Here is a 22429-nt window from a genome sequence, read left to right as displayed (position 1 = left end):
CTTTGACTTTTAATCATATTTTCCACTCTTTTTACCTTAACAAAATTCATAGTCCCACCAACACCATCAGGTTATGACTTCCAATTATTTATCAACTATTAAGCATGAACACAGGCACAAATATCGTAGTAGGGAAGTCTTATCACTTGTCAACCCATCACAGTTCCAGGGCAATAACACGCCTCTTCTTTGCTTCTCGGTGGGCTTTACCATTTCCAACTGCATATATGTCTATCTGATCAAATGTGTAAACTTCAGGTTCTGTGTCTGACTCTTGCAGCAGAATGAAGTTGTGAAGGACACAACAAGCAAATATCAGCATCTCCAGCTCCACTAGCATGTTCAAGTATTTTAGCCGCCTGAATTTGCATTTCAAGAGACCAATTGCCCGTTCCACATCAACTCTTAGATGAATGGCACTTGTTGAATTTCTCTCGCAAATGGTACAAATGTTCATGGCCTCGATACAGAACAAGCAGATTTCTTGTCAGGTGGTATGCTGAATCCTCGAGATCATGGTACTCAATCGAAGATTTTCAATTTAATGCGCTACTGGGCTGTTCATATATACGTGGGCATCATGTACAGAACTTGGCCATCCAGGGCATATGTCCAAACATTTCAAGTTACTGTCACAGACTGCTTGAAGAACTAAACAAGGACCGATGCTCGGATGTTGGAGCAGGACATGCACTGTGGGATCCATCAACAGCCTCTACAACGCCAGGCATACCACATAGTTTATGAAATCCATCGGCAATGGTCTTCAGCTTATGACGAGATTCTGGAAATCTGATGTACTGATCAATCATTGTCGACAAGACTCTACATGTTGAAATGACTGTGAGATGTAAAGTCCCTGAAATAAAAACAGTATATGTGTAGTTCATGCTCGAGTTTAGCAATTTTATTTAAGCTTGATTGCATTGAAATCCTTAGGCTTATTGAGACATTCTAGAGTCCGTTTTTTGGGAATAATCAGTACTTGGAATATATGAAGATAGAGCGTTAAGGGTTTCTCATAAACAGGGTTGAAACAAAAACGTTCCCATCACTAGGCGGACACCATATCCACTACGCCAGCCTGACAAAGTATTGAGTAAATGAAGTGAAGCTTCTAAGTTTTGTCTCATTTGATTGTTAATAATGTTACATATTGCACACTTAATTACAGTATTTTTAATAAATACTCCTTCAGCGTTTTATTTATATATGAAGGTTAGGGCCACTGCCTGCGAGCCTAACAAAAAACTAACCATAATCGCAATAGTCATGACTTCTTCACATAAAATTTACCTTTGCTTATTCCAAATCGGTCAGCCACGCTGCTGTATGATTCTTGGTTACCAAGCACCCACAAGTTGCCAATATCCTTTTGTCAACAGACATTGTGCGCTCACGTACCATACATGGGGTCAGAGTTTTACAGGATTCCTACAAAATAAATGATTTTTTCATGCATACATTTAAAATACAAGTTATTTTAAAAGAATGTGTAGGTACCTCAATTCCCTATACATAACTTTTATATTATAATATAAATTACAAAATATTTAACAATTATTTAACAAAAATAAACTTGATTCATCAAATTAATCATAAATGAATAATAGACCAGTTTCACAATATTTACACTGATATTATTTTTAGATATCACGTGACGCGTCAAATTTCAGAATGAGGCTGAACGTGTAACTGTATTTTCTTTTGCTATGCAAATTGCGTTGAATATCAAGATTTTAATGCGTACTGAAACTGGTTACAATAAAGTCAAACATATGCATACAGACATGTGTTTTATCAATAAATTGATAACATCTAAATAATAATTCAACGACATAATATTTAGTACTATTAGTGCATATTAATAAATTTTGTTTAATCTTATTTAAAAATATGAGTTACCCATAAGAATCAGAGTAAATGTGGTCTAAAGACTAAACATCAATTATTGCACAAGTCATTAATTAGAAGTATTATACAATACAAAGTATTATATAACTGCGATTCTCCAAGGTATGGGTGTATTAGTGTGTATACAATTTCATGAATGATAGAACCTGTAAGAGTTGAATACACCATAAGACAAAGCCCTATAAAATAGAAGAAAATGACACTATTTAAAGGTTTTGTTAATTTTCTTATACATTTAGTTAGTTTTCTTTTACAGTGAATGACACTATTGAAGAATCATAAAATTCATAACAAAAAACAAGAAACCGTCAGAGACGGGTGATGCTCCCCAAAGTGTTTTTGTCACAATATTGCACTATATATTCAGATAAAAGGAAACGTCTTGAGGGCATAGTAGTTGGGGGACAATACTTTTTTTATAGAACGTTTTAAAGGGCCATAACTGCGAAAAATCATCCGACCATAACCCGCTGATAATATGCACATCTCCTCTTTGAAGTGAAGCTTCCCATAAAGTTTCATTGAATTCCGGTCATTAGATGCTGAGAAATAGCCCGTACAAGACTTGCACTATATGTACATTTAATGGAAAATTTCAAAGGGCCATAACTCTGTAAAAAAATCATCCGACCAGAACCCGCTGATAATATGCACATCTCCTCTTGGTAGTGAAGCTTCCCATAAAATTTCATTGAATTCTGGTCATTAGTTGCTTAGAAATAGCCCGGACAAGACTTGCACTATATGTACAGTTAATGGAAAATTTCAAAGGGCCATAACTCTGTGAAAAATCATCCGACCAGAACCCGCTGATATTATGCACATCTGCTCTTGGTAGTGAAGCTTCCCATAAAGTTTCATTGAATTCCAGTCATAAGTTGCTGAGAAAAAGCCCGGACAAGAATTGCACTATATATACTGTTAATGGAAAATTTCAAAGGGCCATAACTCTGTGAAAAATCATCCGACCAGAACCCGCTGATAATATGCACATCTCCTCTTGGTAGTGAAGCGTCCCAAAAAGTTTCATTGAATTCTGGTCATTAGTTGCTGAGAAATAGCCCGGACAAAAATTGTGCACGGACGGACGGACACACGGACGGACAGACAAAGCGACGACTGTATGCTCCCTCCAAAATAAATTTTGGGGGAGCATAAAAAACGAACTTGGTGCAAATTTATGTATATTGGAATCTCTATATAAGTGATTATGTTTCATAAATATACAGCATTTTATACCATAAATCCTTATTGTTTGTATTTTTCGGGAACATTATTTAACCCAGTATGTTGTGATCGAACAAAAAAGTGTGTTTTTATTACCTTGTTCCGTACGCTTCTGTACACTCTGTATAAGACAAGGTAATAAGGGTGTGTTATTTTTCGTGTACCCGCTAATTACGTTAGTGTTTAGCATTACATTTTTGAAGTATTAAAAATACATAGATAAAAAGCACTTTATAATTATGATAAAACTGGCTAATATCTATACAGTATTATTTTCTGACAATCTGTTTGGAAAGATAACTTTCGATGTCGACAATATCTTTTATGTTCAATAAAAGCAACAATTTAGTATTTGGCGTTAAATTATTTCAAGAAATGACTACCCAATTCTACAACCATGAGAAGACATGGTCACATGGAGGTGCCATTAATTGTGTTTAAAAAAAAAGATATCAGCAACCTGTGGTTTATGACATCAAGTTGTCATTTAGTATTTGTCTGCACAGTATCTGATCATAATGAGGTTATGGGTTTGTGCTGAATACAGGGGCATTTAAACGCAAGATCTATCAATAAACAAAATAATTGATTGATCGCCCTAATAATGCGCAAATAAAGAGTGTCAGATAATCCAATATGTTTTAGACTGTAAATATACACACACTAAGTATTGAAAGCCATACCTGGATTGTCAGAATTTGTGCAAAAAAATTGAATACAAACAAGTACTTTAATCAAGAAAATATATTTCATATATTGGCATTTAAAATGGAAAGTATATATTAAGTGATTTACGGCTATTTCTGTCGAAGTCAGCTTGTGTTGGCAATATCATTAAGTCGCCGAATGATCAAAGGCAGAGCGATATTGCGATGCACTATTAGAAATCTCTACACGTTAAGCCTCATTCTGGAATTCTGCGAGTCATTTGACTACGCACTATTGGCTTATTTTGAAAAGGGTCTATTCACTTATAAATACTTTAAAGAAGTAGATTTTCCATCACTCTACAGCGGCTGCGCATTCTTAAAGGAAGTTTGGGAGTACAATAGATCTACTCCAAGTTTTTGTCACAAAAAACTTCCAACATACAACACTTTGAAGTGGAGAATTAGCCGCATTTAGTAAATAATTTAGAAACATGATTAATTTAAATCACATGTAATAGCTATTGAAAAGTAAAGTTATCCAGTTATTCTATCTGCAATGTGGATAAGAATAGTACAAACCATTAGCTGACAAACCTGATATAAGTGATATGTTGACCTTTGAAGTCGAAATTGAGACCTGAAATCTGTCTGTATAGAGTGGCACAATTTGTTTGGCATATCTTCAACCATTACTGGCAACACAGACCTACAAAATTTATAAATAAAAGATATACAAAAATAAATTAATTAATAATTTTATTTATTAACTTATGACGGAATGTTTAAATCTACGTCAGCTATAACGAACTAAAAACGGATTCGAAACAATACCTTATTTGAATTAATAGGTTGAAAACAAAAAATAAATTTATTAATATATTGACGTTCAATTGAACGAATACAAGACACAAGTACATTACATTACAAGAAGTTATTATTTGAGTCGGGTTCTGAGAAAACTGGGCTTAATGCATGTGTGTAAAGTGTCATCCCAGATTAGCCTGTGCAGTCCGCACAGGCTAATCAGGGACGACACTTTCCGCATAAACTTGATGTTCGGTAAGGAGGGACTTCCTTGAAACTAAAAATACCATAAAAGCGGAAAGTGTCATCCCTGATTAGCCTGTGTGGACTGCACATCGTGGGCTCCATGCAAGACTATCGTAACTCACTTTTTGAAAATTTTACAGGAGAAGCAAAAAACCATTTTATTTTTCTTAATAGTTTTCTTAAAGACAGAAGTTCCTTAATGTGAGTACAAAATAACAATCTTTTAAATATGAGATAGTTAAACCTAAATTAACTTTCATCATTTTTTATATATTTTTTTTTTAGTTACGATACTTTTGCAAGGAAAATGCTAAAATTTTTTGGTGGATTTTCAACGACAAAGTATCGTAACTTGAGTTACGAGAGTTACGATACTTTTGCATGCAAAATACTATAAAAATGGAAGTAATTTGTTGTTGCAAAACTATCGTATTTTTTGTTGTTGAAGTTTTCAGCTGCTATAAATTGAAAAGATTTGTCTGCTTTAATTTTGGCAACTTTTATAATCATTTCTAATGGCCAGACTTACAGTAAGTTCAGGAAAATCTAAACAGAAACATAATATTTTGAAACTTTATTCAATAACTCTTGAACAGTATAAAACATTTATTTATCCCACTTTTACAGCGAAATCGGTTGATTAAAGCCCCGTTTATTAAATTTCATCTATAATCAACGGCAAGGCTATAATCAATGGCACGAAATGACGTCATCAACTGCCGAACCGGGACTACTTTTTCCCACGCACCTCGTCACCTGTATTTGCCAAGTGCATCAATAATAAAAACAATCTCAAAAGTTTGTCAATCTTAATGACCTTAAAACAAAGGAAAGTAGCAAAAAACGTGTTTTTTTTGTCATTTATTGTCATTAAAACCTAGTATTAGGTAAATTTAACACTATGCAAATAGGTTCTGTTGTTGTTGCTCCCCTTTGAAGAAGTCAGTTCGAGTTGCTCCCCTTTGACCGTAGAAAACAATCGTCTGGACCAAGAAATCCTGTGTTAATTTACAAGCTGTACTCGGATATGCGTCCATCTGATTTTTCTTCAAAGCATCTTTTCTACCTGGCAATACGCACAAATGACACTGCATCCCGGTGATTCTCGCGTCAACAATAGAGTGTCAACAAGTTAGGTCAGATGCTGAAGGCCATGGCAAAAGACGCCGGCTTTCTCAAGCACAAGAGAATAACGAACCACTCAGTTCGCAAATTCCTGGTCCAAAAACTTCGAAATGCAAACATTCCACCCACTGAAACCATGGCCATAACAGGGCACAAAAATGTCCAGTCCATAACCAATTATTCCAACATATCTGTTGAACAGCAGCAAAAGTGTTCATTCTTGCTCAGTCCAGTAAATGTAACAATACAACAGATTCCTCTTGTTCGCCTTCACGCACCGAAACTATGGCCGAAATGCAGCCTAGACAACCACTGTCTACCGTCGAACAAGTTGATCTTGATGTTTGCCCCACCCAGTCACTTCACCAGCAAATGTCTTTCTCTAGTTCGAACAACTTTGCCTCACAATTCTTTGGTGCCACTTTCAACATTCAAAATGTTAATGTATATAATTAGCTTAAATTCAAGTAATCTTTGTTATTTCGTCACGAAATAACCACATATTATAACAAAGAGAAGCAAATAGTGTGCACCTCGTGATCGACTCGGTAGTTTGATATCGAAAGTGAATTGTGTGTGATGTTAGGCTACGTTGTAAACAAATGTAGTTCCTTGTATATAACAACTTAATGTCATATTGATATCATACAACTTAAAGATTTGCAATTCAATATGATTAAATTTGGTATTAATAACGCTCGACACTTTGTTACAGAACGATATTCTGATTAAAAAAATGATTATTTGATCAGCGGTTATTTTTGGAACGCGGAGTAATACACTGACCTTGGTTACACTACAGTCATTATCAAAGTACGACAAACACTCATGAAAACTTATTTTTGTTTAAATAAAAAAAGTTTACTGAATAAAAAGTGGGATAAATAGAATAATAGGTCAGTGTTGATTATAGATCAGGTTTATCATGCTCGGCACGAAAACGAAAAAGCACTCGCCAAGGCTCGTGCTTTTTGTTTTCTAAGCCTCGCATGATAAACCTGATCTATAATCAACACTAACCTATTATTCTCTATATAAACAATATTGATTGTTGTAAACATTGTTTTTAAGTTAACAATACAAATCAAAAAATTATGAAAATATTTTGGAAATTTATCAGTAATTAAATACTCAGCTCTCTTTTAGTTGGTGTTGAATTAAAATACTTGTAATAGTATTAATTTCTTTTTCAACTGTATTTTTAAATAAAAATAATCTTTATATATGCACAGAAATCTAAAACAAAAATGGGATTATTTTAAAATATATAGTTATTTAAACTAAAATCCAGAATCATTGTTATTAATAAATATACTGTCAACACTATTATCATAATTATTGATGGTTAAAATGATAATGCTTGTAAATTGAACTAAATTTTTTATGGATTGGAATTTGAGTGCAATCCAAAGTGACAGCGTTACAAGAAATTTGCAGAGACGGTAATTTAATCAATTGCAAATATCAAATTTATGAAATGGTCAGTTAAACCTGTATATGAAGAGACTGTTACCATACTCATGAGGCAGAAGTAGAAACAAGAGCACCGCCTTGCGGGTGCAGACCGCTTATCTATTTTCTTTCAATTTCAATCACAAAGGAGGGAGGGAAGGAGTGAAGGGTGTATAGTGTGGGGGTGTGGATATTTATTACGTTATCTTCCAAAAATGCGAAAAAATGCGAAAAAATGCGAAAAAAATGGGAAAAAAAATCGGGGGGGGGGGTGGGTGGGGGGAGGGGATTCTTGGGTGCGATGGTTGGACGGTATTTCAAAAATAAAATAATAAAAATAAATATTTGTGTTTTTTTTACCGTTTCAAAAAATTGGGGGGGGGGGGTGGGTGGGGGGGTATAGTGTGAGGGTGTGGTGGTCATTTGTAGGATGATCTTAAAAAAATAAAAATAAATAAGGGCGGATTCGGGGAGGGAGGGGGGGGGGGGAGGGCACGGGGGATGGTTTGGGTGGAGTCTATTGTGGTATGTTAGGTAAGAGTAGTTTTGTCAAAGTATCAATCAAATCTAATCATAAATAAAGAAGTTATGGCAATGTTAGCAACATTTAATAATTTGACCTTGAGAGTCAAGGTCATTCAAAGGTCAAGGTAAAATTCAACTTGCCAGGTACAGTAACCTCATGATAGCATGAAAGTATTTGAAGTTTGAAAGCAATAGCCTTGATTCTTTAGAAGTAAAGTGGATCGGAACACAAAATTTAACCATATATTCAAAGTTACTAAGTCAAAAAGGGCTATAATTCCGTAAAAATGACAATAAGAGTTATGCAACTTGTCCTTTTACTGTACCCTTATGATAGTTTGCGAGTGTTCCTAGTATGAAAGCAATATCTATGATACTTTAGGGGTAAAGTGGACCAAAACACAAAACTTAACCAAATTTTCAATTTTCTAAGTATAAAGGGCCCATAATTCCGTCCAAATGCCAGTCAGAGTTACATAACTTTGCCTGCACAGTCCCCTTATGATAGTTAATAAGTGTTGCAAGTATGAAAGCAATAGCTTTGATACTGTAGGAATAAAGTGGACCTAAACACAAAACTTAACCAAATTTTCAAGTTTCTAAGTATAAAAAAGGGCACATAATTCTGTCAAAATGCCAATCAGAGTTACATTACTTTGCCTGCACAGTCCCCTTATGATAGTTAGAAAGTGTTGCAAGTATGAAAGCAATAGCTTTGATACATAAGGAATAAAATGGACCTAAACACACAACTTAACCAAAATTTTCAATTTTCTAAGTATAAAAAGGGCACATAATTCTGTCAAAATGCACGCCAGAGTTATCTAACTTTGCCTGCCCAGTCCCCTCATGATAGTAAGTAAGTGTACCAAGTTTGAATACAATAGCATTGATACTTTCTGAGAAAAGTTGACCTAAACGCAAAACTTAACCGGACGCCGACGCCAACGCCGACGCCGACGCCAAGGTGATGACAATAGCTCATAATTTTTTTTCAAAAAATAGATGAGCTTAAAATCAATGGTGCACCTTTTTAAAAAAGTAGTCTGCACAAAGACCTATGACGTCTCTAATTTTTACTTGCTTATAGTAATCAAATCATCCCTCATAAGAATATTGTGCTGGGTCTTGGTATGTCTCTTTTTTGTGTAAAGGTACATATAGTTACAGTAAATTCCTCACTTTCATAACAAAACTGATACTTAAATTGATTTTGATAACTGATGTCCATTTTTATGGTATTAAAGGGGCCTTTTCACGTTGCGATAAATTGACATAATTTAATAAAATTGTTTTAGATTCGCCAACTTTCATTGTAATTATTATATGTGTGAGGAAACAGTAATACTCAACATTTACAATGCTCTAAAATATCCATTACATGCATCTTTTGACGATTTTAAAAACCTAAATTATAAAGCGTTGCAACACAAAACGATTGAATAATTTGGAGAGTTCTGTTGCTGTCGTTATATTTTGTGATGATACGAGGATTGATAATATTTAGTATAAAATACATCACATATTGTGTAAGCACGGATAGCCAAATGGTCTTAGCAATAGACTTTTACTCCGATAGACTTACTCCAGGGGTCCGAAGTGGTTCGAGCCCAGAAGAGGGTTAATTTTTTCCTTCTTTCTTTGATTGTTGTCTTGTGTTTTTTTTTACTGGAGCTTTTAAGATCCAATGTTTACATTTATCAATATAAAGCACTTAATGAAACACTTCATTACATACCAAAATCTGTGAAAAGGTCCCTTTAAATCGAAATCAATGTACCTTTTCCCGCTCTGTTTTACATTTAAATTATGTATTTTATAAACATGCCTTACAGTCATAGAAGTTATCCAAAGATGTCTATTCAACTATTCCTTAGACAACATGACACACCATTCCCTAGACTATCAACCTGTTTTGTCTATTTTTCTCACCATTCCTTAGACTACTGATCTCAACTTGATTGTTCGCTAGAAAATATCACTATTCCCTTGACAAGCTGCCTCACTTTTCCATAGACAACTGACCTTCACTTCACTATCCCCTAGACAACTAACTCCATCATCAATATTCCATTGACAAGCTGCCTCCCTTTTCCTTAAACAACTGACCCTAATTTCACTATTCCCTACAACTGACCTCAACTTCACTATCCCCTATACAACTGACATCAACTTTCTGACATCGAAAATCTGTGAAAAGGCCCCTTTAATTGATTTTTATAGTTGAAAACAATCGTTTGTTTAAATCAAATAGTACCGGTAAAAATTTATATGGTTGATGTTTTTCCTACATATTGTCAACTGGGCCATGCGAGTTGTGTATCGTGTTATTTCTTAAAAGTTGACCCATCATTTGTGAAAATATTGCAAGACATATACATTTCGAGAAATTCATTTTTGCGTTGAATAAGACCAAGATCGTGAAAATCGCTGCACAATTGATGAAGATATGGCTGTTCAAAGAGATGCACCCCGTTTTGGGGTGATTTTGAGTTGCATACCTTGTTATATATATATTTGATAGTGGATCAAAAAAGATAATTTTTCACTAATTAATATCATAGCAACACGCTAACCACTTGTGTATTTTAGCGGGGGTCCCCTTTGGCTTTCCATAGGATAGACATGAAAAACCGGTACGTTGGGAAACATTTAGATGTCAATATTATGATCATTTCAATTGGGAAAAATACAGTGCCTGGAAAAAAACTAAAAATATCCACGTCTTCTTCCCTTACTTCACCTCACCCCCCCCCCCCCAAAAAAAAAAAAAAACAACAAAACAACAACAAAGCACGTAAGAAGCCATGCTGATGGAAATTAGTGATTTATTATTTAGTAAGGGACAACATACGCGCAAAACCCACTAATGAGTTACCTCCCCGAGACAGCAGCACAGAGCAAAGATCAATATATACACATTTATTTATAGATCTTTGCACAGCGCCACTCGTTTTTCGTTAACCGTAATATCAAGCCAATAACGTTAAACGGGACCAAACAAACCGTTTTAAGTTTTAATCATTGACTTTTGTTATATGAAGATTGAAATGAAATATGAACAAGGCAATTCATTTCGCGTTTTGTTATATAATAAGTACATCGAAAAACGATAAAAAGAGGTCAATTTTGTTTTCGTTTCGGTTATTCGGGATATGAACTAATAGGCGTTGATTTTAATGTTTTGTTGTGTCGAATACAAAACGAAAAACGAAAAGACGGTATATACACGAACCGTTTTATTCCTCGATCACGAGTGGATATAACGTTTTAATTCAAGAAATTGGTTTGCGCCGAGCTTAAGAATCCTGATCGAACGTGAGTATATTAAAGCAGAAGTCAGATATATCCGATAAACCGCAAATTTTGGATAAGTATTTTATTTTGCGAAACAAACAAATGACCATTTACCGATTAAAGGACCCGAAAGAGATCGTACTATGAAGCCAGTAACGAGATAACATAAAAATACATGTCACTTATACCTGAATACCAATAGTATCATCTACATGTATAGTTATGTCAATCCCCCAAGGCGTGAATATTTAATTTCAACTCACCACGGAAGAATAGGATACGTCGACCTGACATTTACTTCCGCTAGTCTTAAGGGTAATTTGCAATTTGTGCGTTTTAATTACTACTTGGAAAATTCTTTTTCTATTTCAAACTAATATATATAGTTGGCGTCGCTAAGTTCTTGTTTCAAACAATCTTAAGACTGTGTCAACTAGGTTTTCTCTGTAGCTTTACACGAGTGTTGGTGTTTGTTTATGGTGTCTTTGAAATTGGTGCGGAAAACCAATTAAACGGGGATATGAAATCTAGTCTACGTATCGGGCTAAATGTGCGTTGTATCTCCTTATTCTGGGACCTAGACACAAGTACAGGCATTGCGTAAGCGTTTACTGAAGACTAGTGGTGCAGAGAAGGACGATACATTTTGATAGTTTAATCACATGAGGACTCAATGAATAACAACTCGATTCAGAGTATATTGCCTCACTAAATACAATTGCAACTGTATGCAAATGATCGGAAAAACATGAAGCGTATTTATAGGCGACACACAATCTACTACTATCAACATCGCCAGTTTGCATAAACCACACGACGCTATTCTAGAGTGTTAACAGATTTAATAATACAATATAGTGTGTTCTACAAAGAGAGGTTTTGAAAAAAATGAATGAACCAGTAATATTACTTGCTTTATATGCGTCACTTTAAGTTAAAATTTACGAATTTTAAACCTTTACACTCATTTTGACAATTATTAGTTTTACTAACGTATATTCAAATCATTGTATTTTGAGAAATAAGTTTTCCATTGTAGTTAAGGCATATGCTAAATATAGGCAGCATTCGCTTAAAATAATGTGTTCGTTGGGTTTCCATATGTATTAACATGTATATCATTTTGAACAATACGACAATCTTGGAAAAACTAAGTTTATGGTTGTACTGTTGGGTTATGCAGGATATATTTGAATTGTTTCAGACAAAATACAGTCCCGGAATGGGGTGGCGCATTACAGACAGGAAACTTCGACCCCAAGCACACTTGGGATCAGCACAATAAAGCCAAAGTTTCCTCACTATGCACAGATTTCCAAGAGGTTTGAGTCTTTCGAAGAGGCAGCGAACCCCTGGCCGAAGCATTCCCCTGTTAAGATCGAGGACCTAGTTGAGGCAGGATTGGTGTACACAGGTATGTGACATGGTGTCAACAGCACACAGGTGGGATTCCCTGATCAATTTATTATTTTTGTCGTAAAAGTTCTTTAACATGGTTGATGATTCAACAGTTACACTTTCAGTACTTAAATAATTATAATACTATTAAGTTGATAGGCGGAAATTGGGAAAGAAGGAATGATACTTGTTTGGGGAATTATAAGAAAAAAATAGTTTCTAAGGCCAAATAAGGAATCATTATCCAACGACAAGCACAATAAGTTTGGAATTAATTTATTATTTAAGTTTGGCAAAATATCTGCCAAGGCTGATTTTAAACAACAAATGCATAGTTATGTTTTGTAAGAAATAATACATTAAAAAAATAATACAATACAATTATGATAGCTTATATCCCCCGACCCCGGAAGGATGTTTGTAAAAAATAATCAAGACCCCGAAACCGGAAGTCCCGGATATAGATCTTAATACAGACAGCACTCTGGCACCGGAAGTCGATAATATGTTCAATCAGTCTCTGATCAGCCTTGACGATGACAGGCGAAGGGAACACGAAGTCATGGATACAATGGCTGAAAGTATATGAAGAAATGGCGAGTATCGATGGTCATTCTAAAACGTCACAGGGAGTAGGGCGGTTTTTTAAAAATAAATTTCTTAATAAACAATGAAATACAACTTACACAGCAATGAGACATTAGGGTAAAAAAACGCACGTGGAATTGGAGCCCATTATATACTAGGGTTCAGCGCCCTTACGCGGGAGAATAATTTTCATGAAAGTTAACTCTTGTTTGACGGATAATTCGTTTATATACCAATATAGTTAAATAGCTTGCTTGCGTTGGATAAAATGGTTTATTCTGAAGCGAATAAACATTACTTATCCAACGACAAGCACAATACGTTCGGAATTAATTTATTATTTAAGTTTGGTAAAATATCTGTCAAGGCTGATTGTAAACAACAAATGCATAGCTATGTTTTGTAAGAAATAATACATATTTCCCGGTACCCGCTAAATACGTTAAATGCTAAGTATTAGATTTTTTAAATGTTTAAAATGTACATGTATAGGTATTAAGCACTTATAATTATTATGATTAAGCTGGCTGACATCTATACAGTATTTAGTTTATGGCAATCTGTATGTGCAGATGACTATAAATGTTTTCAATACGCTACATATCTTATAAATGCAAAATTGAGTATTTGGCGTTACATTACTCCAAGAAATTACCACTAATACCACGAGAAGACATGGAGGTATCATAAAAAGTGTAAACTGACCAGATATTGCCACCTGTGGTTAGGGACCAATATACAAGTATAGGTCCCTTCTGTGGCGTATGAAACCATAGTGTTATTTAGTATTGGTCGGCACAATATCTGATCATTACGAGATAATTGGTTTGTGCTGAACACAGGGGCACTACAACCACAGATCTATCAATAAACAAGATTATTGAGATATCTTTTATTGAACACCGCGATTAAAATGCTCAAATCACGGACTCTAGATTACACGGATAAGAAACATGGCACCATTCTCAGAATCATCACTGCTATATGTGTAATCACCTAACAACTCGTCTAAAAATAATTTATATATTTGAGTTGAAGACGATGTACTGTTGTATAAGTCTGAATATACTATATGGCTGCCTGTCTAAATCTAAGCCGTCATCGTCCCAGTGAAAAACAAATCTGATTTTGAATAGTTGGACATGATGCCCTGATGTCTAAATACGAAATGACCCGCGTAACACCGACCGTGATTTTCAAGAATCTTTAATAAATTGATAATTTAAGGTAAATAACATTTCATATAATTATACATAATGACCTCGTTGATAATAAACATCAAACGATGAATGTTTTTGACACCCATTTCATTTCAAGTATGCATGCAAAGCCGAATAATATCGAGAGGGTCCGCTATATTACGCTGTTTCATCATAAAATTAACACCCTTTCTGTGTTATAATCAAGAGCTGAAATCGCTAATTTATTAAGCTTCATTAATACTTAGCTTTATTGATATGTCTCTAGAACAAAATATTTCAATATCTTCCATAAAAAATATAATAATCATGGCAAAGGAAATTCAATGGCCGGTACCTAAACAAAACCATTATCGCCAAGACCTTAGCATCAGCTCGGTTCGTTAGGACCGCGCGCTACTTTCTTCCGCCTTCATTCCTTACTTGCTTTCATTTTTAAACCATTTTTTTCTATCATATACAGAATTCAATTCTCCCAAGCCAGATGTTATTTTTAAAACTGAACTCGAAATATAAACGCTACAAATCGGTATAAAGTACGAACATGCCAACCGTAAATCTAGATTTTAAAACTCCAAAACGGTATGATATTTGCAAAAGTTAAAGTTATAACTCGCCGGGCTGCCGAAATCAGAAGAAAAACTTAATATATATTTATATCTGAAAACTACGTTGCGTAAGCTTTTTAATGATATATAATTTGTCAAAATCGGCCTAGAAATGAAACTATAATTTAACAAAATAAGTGAGGGGGTACATCAAATGTATAACCTCGGCGCTTCGATAAAAGATCGATAGTTACGACACGGTCACGTGACAAGATATTTGGCGTAACGGTCCCGTTTCTTATCCGTGTAATCTAGGGTCCGTGCCTAGACAGATATACAAACATGATTGAATTAGAATGGAAATATAGGGTGTTTCCAAATACAAATGAATATATGGCGTTTGACAAAGTTTCAAGTAAATGATCATAACCCATGCTGGACAGGTGTGTATCGTCAGATTAAAAATAAATCTTAGGTCTTCAATGACAGTGTATCTAACGTAACACCCTCCATTCTTAATGAAACATGTTGAAATATTATAGTTAAGAAGTCTCCTAATGTTATTCGCTACCCTATTGCTATCAATGTAACGCCAAGAAGTTAAACGGGGTAGTATTTGAGAAAATACAAACGTGGTATTTGGCATAAACAGTTGTAGATTACGAACACTTGATTTAAAATTGTACGATATTTTTTACATAGAGCGTGAGCCAATTTGATCTTAACCACAACGAATAATGAGCAAATCTAGGGGAGACTAAAGCTCGAGTAAAGAGCGTATATATACATCCAGTTGATCTAAACGCATAACACCTCTATAATCCAATTTGATTTTAACCCCTCAACTTTGGAGACCAAGATCAGTGCCCCCTGCCCTTTCTTCTGCCCTCTGGAATGCGTCCCTGACGATGGATGAACCGACAATCGAAACGTAAATGATGTTGCCTACAAGAACTCCGATACATGAAAATGATGTCATGAGGAGATTTATCCCAAGAAATGCATTTATGAGATTCATTCATTTATATACGAAGCTTCCAAACAAGCGTTAAGGTTATATACATGTAGTATTTTGTTTCCATTATAACCATAAATTACTTACGGTCTAATATAACCATATAACTTCATTAAGTTCTGAAGTAATCATAACATAAACCTGCTCTGAGCTGGAACGCTTTATATAATATGTTGACATTGTCATCCTTTCACCATTATTCTGCACTTCTTCATATAGTGCAAGCAATGAAACATTATATTTATATGGTTCTTCTAGGATTAGTCCCCGTTCCGGTAGTGTCGGACCGGTCACTGGTTTCCCTGCCAAGAACCATACATATGAATTTATTTAAAGCTCAATGTGAACGCCAAACCGTAAGCCATTTGGCAGATCGGTATCTTTATAATTTGAAAAACTAGACATGCTCTGAGCTTTAGCGCTTTATACAATAAATTCAACATTATTATCCTTATCATCATTATTCCTTATCTCATTATATTGTGTAAATGAAACATTATCTTTATATCGTTCATCCGGGATTAAGTCCCGGTTCCGGTAGAGACCCGACACGGTTTCTCTACCAAGAACCTTAAATATGGATTTATTTAAAACCAAAGGTGATCGCCGTGCTTTTAACCATAAGCCATTTGGCAGAACATTATCTTAATAATTTTGAAAAACTAGACATGCTCTGAGCTTGAGCGCTTTATGCAATAAATTCAACTTAATATATGTATCAACATTATTCCTTATCTCATTATATTTTGTAAATGAAACATTATCTTTATAAGGTTCTTCTGGGATTAAGTGCTAGTTCCGGTAGAGACCCGGCACCGGTTTCTCTACCAAGAACCATAAATTTGGATTTATTTAAAGACAAAGTTGATCGCCGTGCTTTTAACCATAAGCCATTTGGCAGAATATTATCTTATAATTTTGAAAAACTATACATGCTCCGAGCTTGAGCGTTTTATAAAATAAGTCAACATTATTCTTTATCTTATCATATGTAGTAAATGAATATTTACAAGGTTCTTCAGGGATTATGTCCCAGTTTTTGAGAGGCCCGACATCGGTTTTATATCCATAGTAAATATGAATTTATTTCAAGCCAACAATGATCGTCGTACTTAACCAGATCGTTATCTTTATATTTTTGAAAATCCACATGTGCTTCTAGTTGTAGTACAACATCAGATTTTGTATCAGCATTTATGGTATAGAAAAGATAAAAAGAAATTGGACTAGATCTGCATTAATTTTCTTTACATAATAAATGCCCTGTAGAAATAACAACAATAGTAAACAAAACAACAAGATTTGTGTAAACGTTTACTTTTTATCTTGATTAAACTTGAATGACGACTTAAACACATTTCAAACACATAGCATGATTTGCATGTGCCGCTTCCAGATCAGAACATTATCGCAAATAAAATTATAAGAAAACGACCCGAAATTAAATAGATAAAATACTACCGCTTTCTTAACTAATTGAGTATGAAGTAAAATGCGCCATAATCGTGATGCAGGTTTTTAATCACTCTTAATTCTGGGTGCCATAGTTATTTAGCCCTAAACTAACTAATATATGTTGTGTATGCATCCGATCGCCATTTTTCCCTAGATTTAATATCCGTAACGGATGCCCCTTTGTTACATAAACTTGAAGCACCACCGATTCTAAAATAATGAGATTTGAACCTCCGATCGTCAAGACCCGCTATTATAATCGTTCTTTTCAGCGCGGCATTAAATTGGTAATAGTTGTCAAAGGGCTGTGATCGAAGTGACAAAACAGGGGAACACCTATGTACGGGCGGTATTTTCAATATTGTAGAAAACATCGTTACACTCTTTATTTTTTTAGTTTATTTCGCTGTCGATAATTACACTCGCCCGCCGCTTGTCCGTTTTTGAAGATCGTATATAAACACTTAAAATAGTGTTAACAATACTAACATCCTCTTAACAAACAACGCTTTGTTTTGATATTGGGTAAGGCTGATTTAATTCGCTCACACGTAGTTATGCCATATAAGCGGCAGCAAACTATTTTTTTCCACATATAGTGAGCGACATACATGTCTGAGTTTGTTTAATAATAATTTCAGCACCGCGGGAGATATCGGAAGACGCGAGTCCGATGTTTTCCTTAATCCTTTTAACATTTAACGAACAATGTAGTTCCGGGAACTATCTTAAGGTTGTTAATTTTGTTGTAATAACTGATGGCCGAAATATGCAAGCTAGTTGTCGAATGCGCATACTCTCGAACTTACAAAAAAGCAATGTACTGGTAGACCATTTCTAAAGTTGTTGGCCAGATTTGAGGATCGATAACGCGTTTGCAATACGATTCTGTTCGAGTTTTGATAAGCCCGCCCGAAATCACTTGGCGATCTCCAACTGAATATTTGATGGGAAAAGTTGGGCCAGCTTGTCCCACCGAAAACTACTTATAGCGTCAGCAATATCATTATGTATTCCTGGGATATGGATACATTTTAAAATCCCGTGAAATTCCAAAATTATAGCCATGAGTTGTCGTATAAATCGCATAACTTGCTTATTTTTATAGTTTTCTTATTGATAATTTCTTTAAGGGCTTGATGATCGAATCGTAGAATAATCTCTTTATTCTGTAAATAATGACCCCACAAGTAAATCAAAGTACTGGCAGTACTGGTGTGACGATGCTTTTGAAGAGGATGGATATAAAACATCAATTTAAGTTTATCTATATCACCACAATTGTGTATGTTGATACGAACATTTGGGTACGATAAAAAATTTGGATACAAAAATTTTGGGTACGAAAAAAAATTTGGTACGAAAAAAATTTGCGTACGAAACATTTTTGGTACGAAAAAAAGTTTAGGGGTACGGGGAAGTAGTACCCGTGGGTAACTTGACCCATTGAGCGAAACTGGGAGGCGGGTCACATTCTTGTTCATTAAGTATGGCAATACATTCATGATGATTCTCGAAAGTAGGTATGAGCACATAGCCGGACCATGTGAGCTCAATCGTATAAGCACTTGACTATCCGAGTTCGCCCACGAACATATGGATAAGTTAACTAATAGCGAAATGACCTTATACATGTATATGCTGAAATCTAACAATCGAACGAAATATCAAACATGGTATATACACTTAGGTGGTTGTGTAATTTATGTTAGAATATCGTATTCAATATGTAAATTTTAAATGATTGTGCCCGCACTTGAGTTTGTTGCCTTGTTTGAGTCTTTACGCGCCTAGGCTGCACCCAGTGTGTGTATTTGTGTTTTCCAAGGTAATGAGTTACGTCCGCGCTGAGGCTGCATAATGTTGGGACCCGGAGTGTGTCCAGCACTTCTACCTAATAAGATTAGATTGACGACAGTTGGGACAAATTTTGAATGATAGCTGCAATGTCCAGCTATTTGTTTTGTACTGAAATACTTTTTAATTTTTTATATGGTCAAATGCTGCGGGGGGGATGAGATTTTTCGGAAAAAACAACTGTCAGGAATGGTGACCACAAAACATACAAAATATAACATTGCGCCGGGAGCGGGAATCGAACCGGTGTCGCAAAGGTGAAAAAGCGAACGTCCTTACCACTGCGCTAGCGGGACGGACAATTACGCAAAGAAATGTTGTTTTATCTATATATATCATAGCAGTGCAGCGTTTACAATTTGCAGGTTCGAAATCGTTCGCATTCTTTAGTTTTGTGATCACGTAAAAAGTTAATTTACATGTTTTTATTCGCAATTTATTTACTAAATCGAGAACAAATATTGCAATTTCCAGTTATTTGTTTTGTACTGAAATACTTTTTAATTTTTTGTATGGTCAAATGCTGCGGGGGGGGGGGGAGATTTTCCGGAAAAAAAACAACTGTCAGGAATGGTGACCACAAAACATACAAAATATAACATTGCGCCGGGAGCGGAAATCGAACCGGTGTCGAAAAGGTGAAAAAGCGAACGTCCTTACCACTGCGCTAGCGGGACGAACAATTACGCAAAATAAGTTGTTTTATCTATATATATCATAGCAGTGCAGCGTTTATGATTTGCAGGTTCGAAATCGTTCGCATTCTTTAGTTTTGTGATCACGTAAAAAGTTAATTTTACATGATTTGATTCGCAATTTATTTACTAAATCGAGAACAAATATCAAACAAAATAGAGAAAATATATAGTTGTTTCATTGGTCCATAAAAATAAAATAGATGTAAAATTACTAATTTGAAATTAACGTTCTGATACACTTATTGAATCTGTTTCCCCAGGATATGCGGATCTATTAATATTTACCTTTATCAACACGAACGACAACTTTGCTAGGAGAATGTTATCAATGAAAATCAACGAGCAATCTCCTACGCAATGGCGAATGCCAAGGGAAGTAACTGAAAAATCGAGTTATCTCAATCGGACTGGCTCGGTCTTTTACACACATAGGTTGCCATTGTGAAGATTTTTTTTACTGGTTATCAAACCTTGGACGCTGCTGTTCCAGCATCGTCAAAAAGCAACATGATTTGTACAAGCTCTAAAAATGTTATATCCTTAAACACGTGTTCATCCCATTCAGACGGCCATGGAAAAACAGCCCATTCCGCGGCAAAGTAACACCCACAACATAAGTTCTTTTGACCGCTTGCGTCCGAAAACGGTTACTGAAACCGAAAGGTACCGAAAGCGCAGTGTCAGAAATGAAAGCGCACTCAGTCTGGGCGTTTAGAGTAGACTTAAATGGCACGTTTATTAAAAACGTGTAAAGTCCATCGCATTAGCCTTTGGCCTGATTATTTGATGTTTTGTTAACCAACCTACAATACTGATTGCTCGTGTAAATAAGTGCATAGAAATATAAATTGTATCAACAATATAACGTTTTTTGAAAGTATGATCAGTTCACGTCGTATTAGCTCAATCAGAATTTAATATTATAAGTCTTAATTGTCTTTGTAATTTACGTCATCCACGATGTTACCACAATCGTTTTAATTAAGAGCGAATTATTAAACAAATTCAATTGCAAACCAATACTTATTAAGTCATTAAAATTATTACATGTAGTATGTATTTAATTATTTTACAGTTGCGCACTAGGGTACGTTTAAAAAAGTAATTAGAAGTGTATGAGATCGCAATACTTGTTATCCGTAATGGACAATATGATAGCTACATTATTTGTATTTCACTTAATTTTTTTAAAATTAGTTTTTACTATTTTGCATGTCTATGTGTTTCATGTGAAAAGAAAAGTGTTTCCGGTCACCTATGCACTACAGCAACCCGACTTCATAGCAATACATCGAATAGCTAGCTTTGTTTTAGTCTTTCCGTTAACCAATTAATAAACCGGTGACAAAAATTATTTAACCGGTTAATTGTTTTAAAACATGTTGCATCCCTAAAATAAGTGATTGTTTAGTAATGAAAAGAGTATTGTTGTTATGAAATGAATAAATTAATTAAATGTTTGTTGTTTATTTTTTGCTGTTGTCATAGGGTAAAAAATAAGATGTCCTTTTACTTTATAAAGATATATAGTAGAACATCTCTTCTAGTAGTTACCTTTCAGTATTCATTTGTGTATTCAGTATTAATTATGTTTTAGGCTTTTGTTCAACTTACTTTGCTTCTAATATAAGAAGTAAGATATCACTCCAATGTAGTAGTTAGAATAGTAGTTTGTAACCTACCGGTTGCACGAGTACTAATATCTATTCACCGCACTACTTCGCTACTTTCCCGCAATTTGTCTGACATACAAAGACAACAAACACGTACAGATCGCCATCTTAATCGGCACATTTAAATCCATTTTTGTAGGGTTTAATTATAAACCTACAAGATCTAACCAATACACATTTAAGACCAGAACCACGAGTTTATTGTTATTCCACCCGAGACGCCTAAACGGGCGTAGCTAGGCCGGAGACAATGGCGCCCAACGTTGCAGTCTTCGAATGTTTGGTCGAATGAGATAGCGTGCACGTTTGGTTTACCAGATCTTCAGGACGGTACCAAAAATTTATCTTCAGGAACCCGCGGGTACATAACGTTTTAAGGGACCCCATCTTCTAGAACGTTACATCTACACCGGACCAGGGATTCGTCGCTGGAGTTGGAGTTGTGACATTAAATATTGTTACAGTGTGTAAACATTTTGTTGATTCGTGATCATCGATTTATTTGACGGTGGTGTGGTGAGCTTTATTATTTTTGTCTTTTTTAGTCAATCAGGTTTATATTTATATTTATATATTCAGGTTATATTAATGTCTGATATTTAAAGCGCGATTCGATTAGTAAGCGGTCGTACGTTGATTTAAATCGGAATATTGTAAATCTTCACAGGTTTAATCTGTAAAATTTGCATATATTGCGATTGGATAGTTATTGAGTTACCGGTCGGGGTTTAAAAGGCGTTTATCGGAAACGGAGAACG

General features: G+C 35.0%; 1 protein-coding gene across 6 annotated transcripts in view; it reads left to right on the top strand.

Annotated features, from left to right (window-relative positions):
• Positions 1–22429, top strand: part of LOC127877942 (uncharacterized) — a 108911-nt gene that overhangs the window by 43407 nt on the left and 43075 nt on the right. For all 6 annotated transcript variants that reach the window (XM_052424268.1, XM_052424271.1, XM_052424272.1 and 3 more), the window contains one exon: positions 12445–12654. In XM_052424268.1, the coding sequence (XP_052280228.1) occupies positions 12445–12654 (210 nt within the window). The remainder of the gene's footprint in view (positions 1–12444; positions 12655–22429) is intronic.

The sequence above is a fragment of the Dreissena polymorpha genome, chromosome 4, assembly GCF_020536995.1.
Source record: "Dreissena polymorpha isolate Duluth1 chromosome 4, UMN_Dpol_1.0, whole genome shotgun sequence".
NCBI classification, from domain to species: Eukaryota; Metazoa; Mollusca; class Bivalvia; order Myida; family Dreissenidae; genus Dreissena; species Dreissena polymorpha.
Note: the sequence above shows the minus strand (reverse complement) of the source record. Positions and strands in the feature narration are given on the sequence as shown.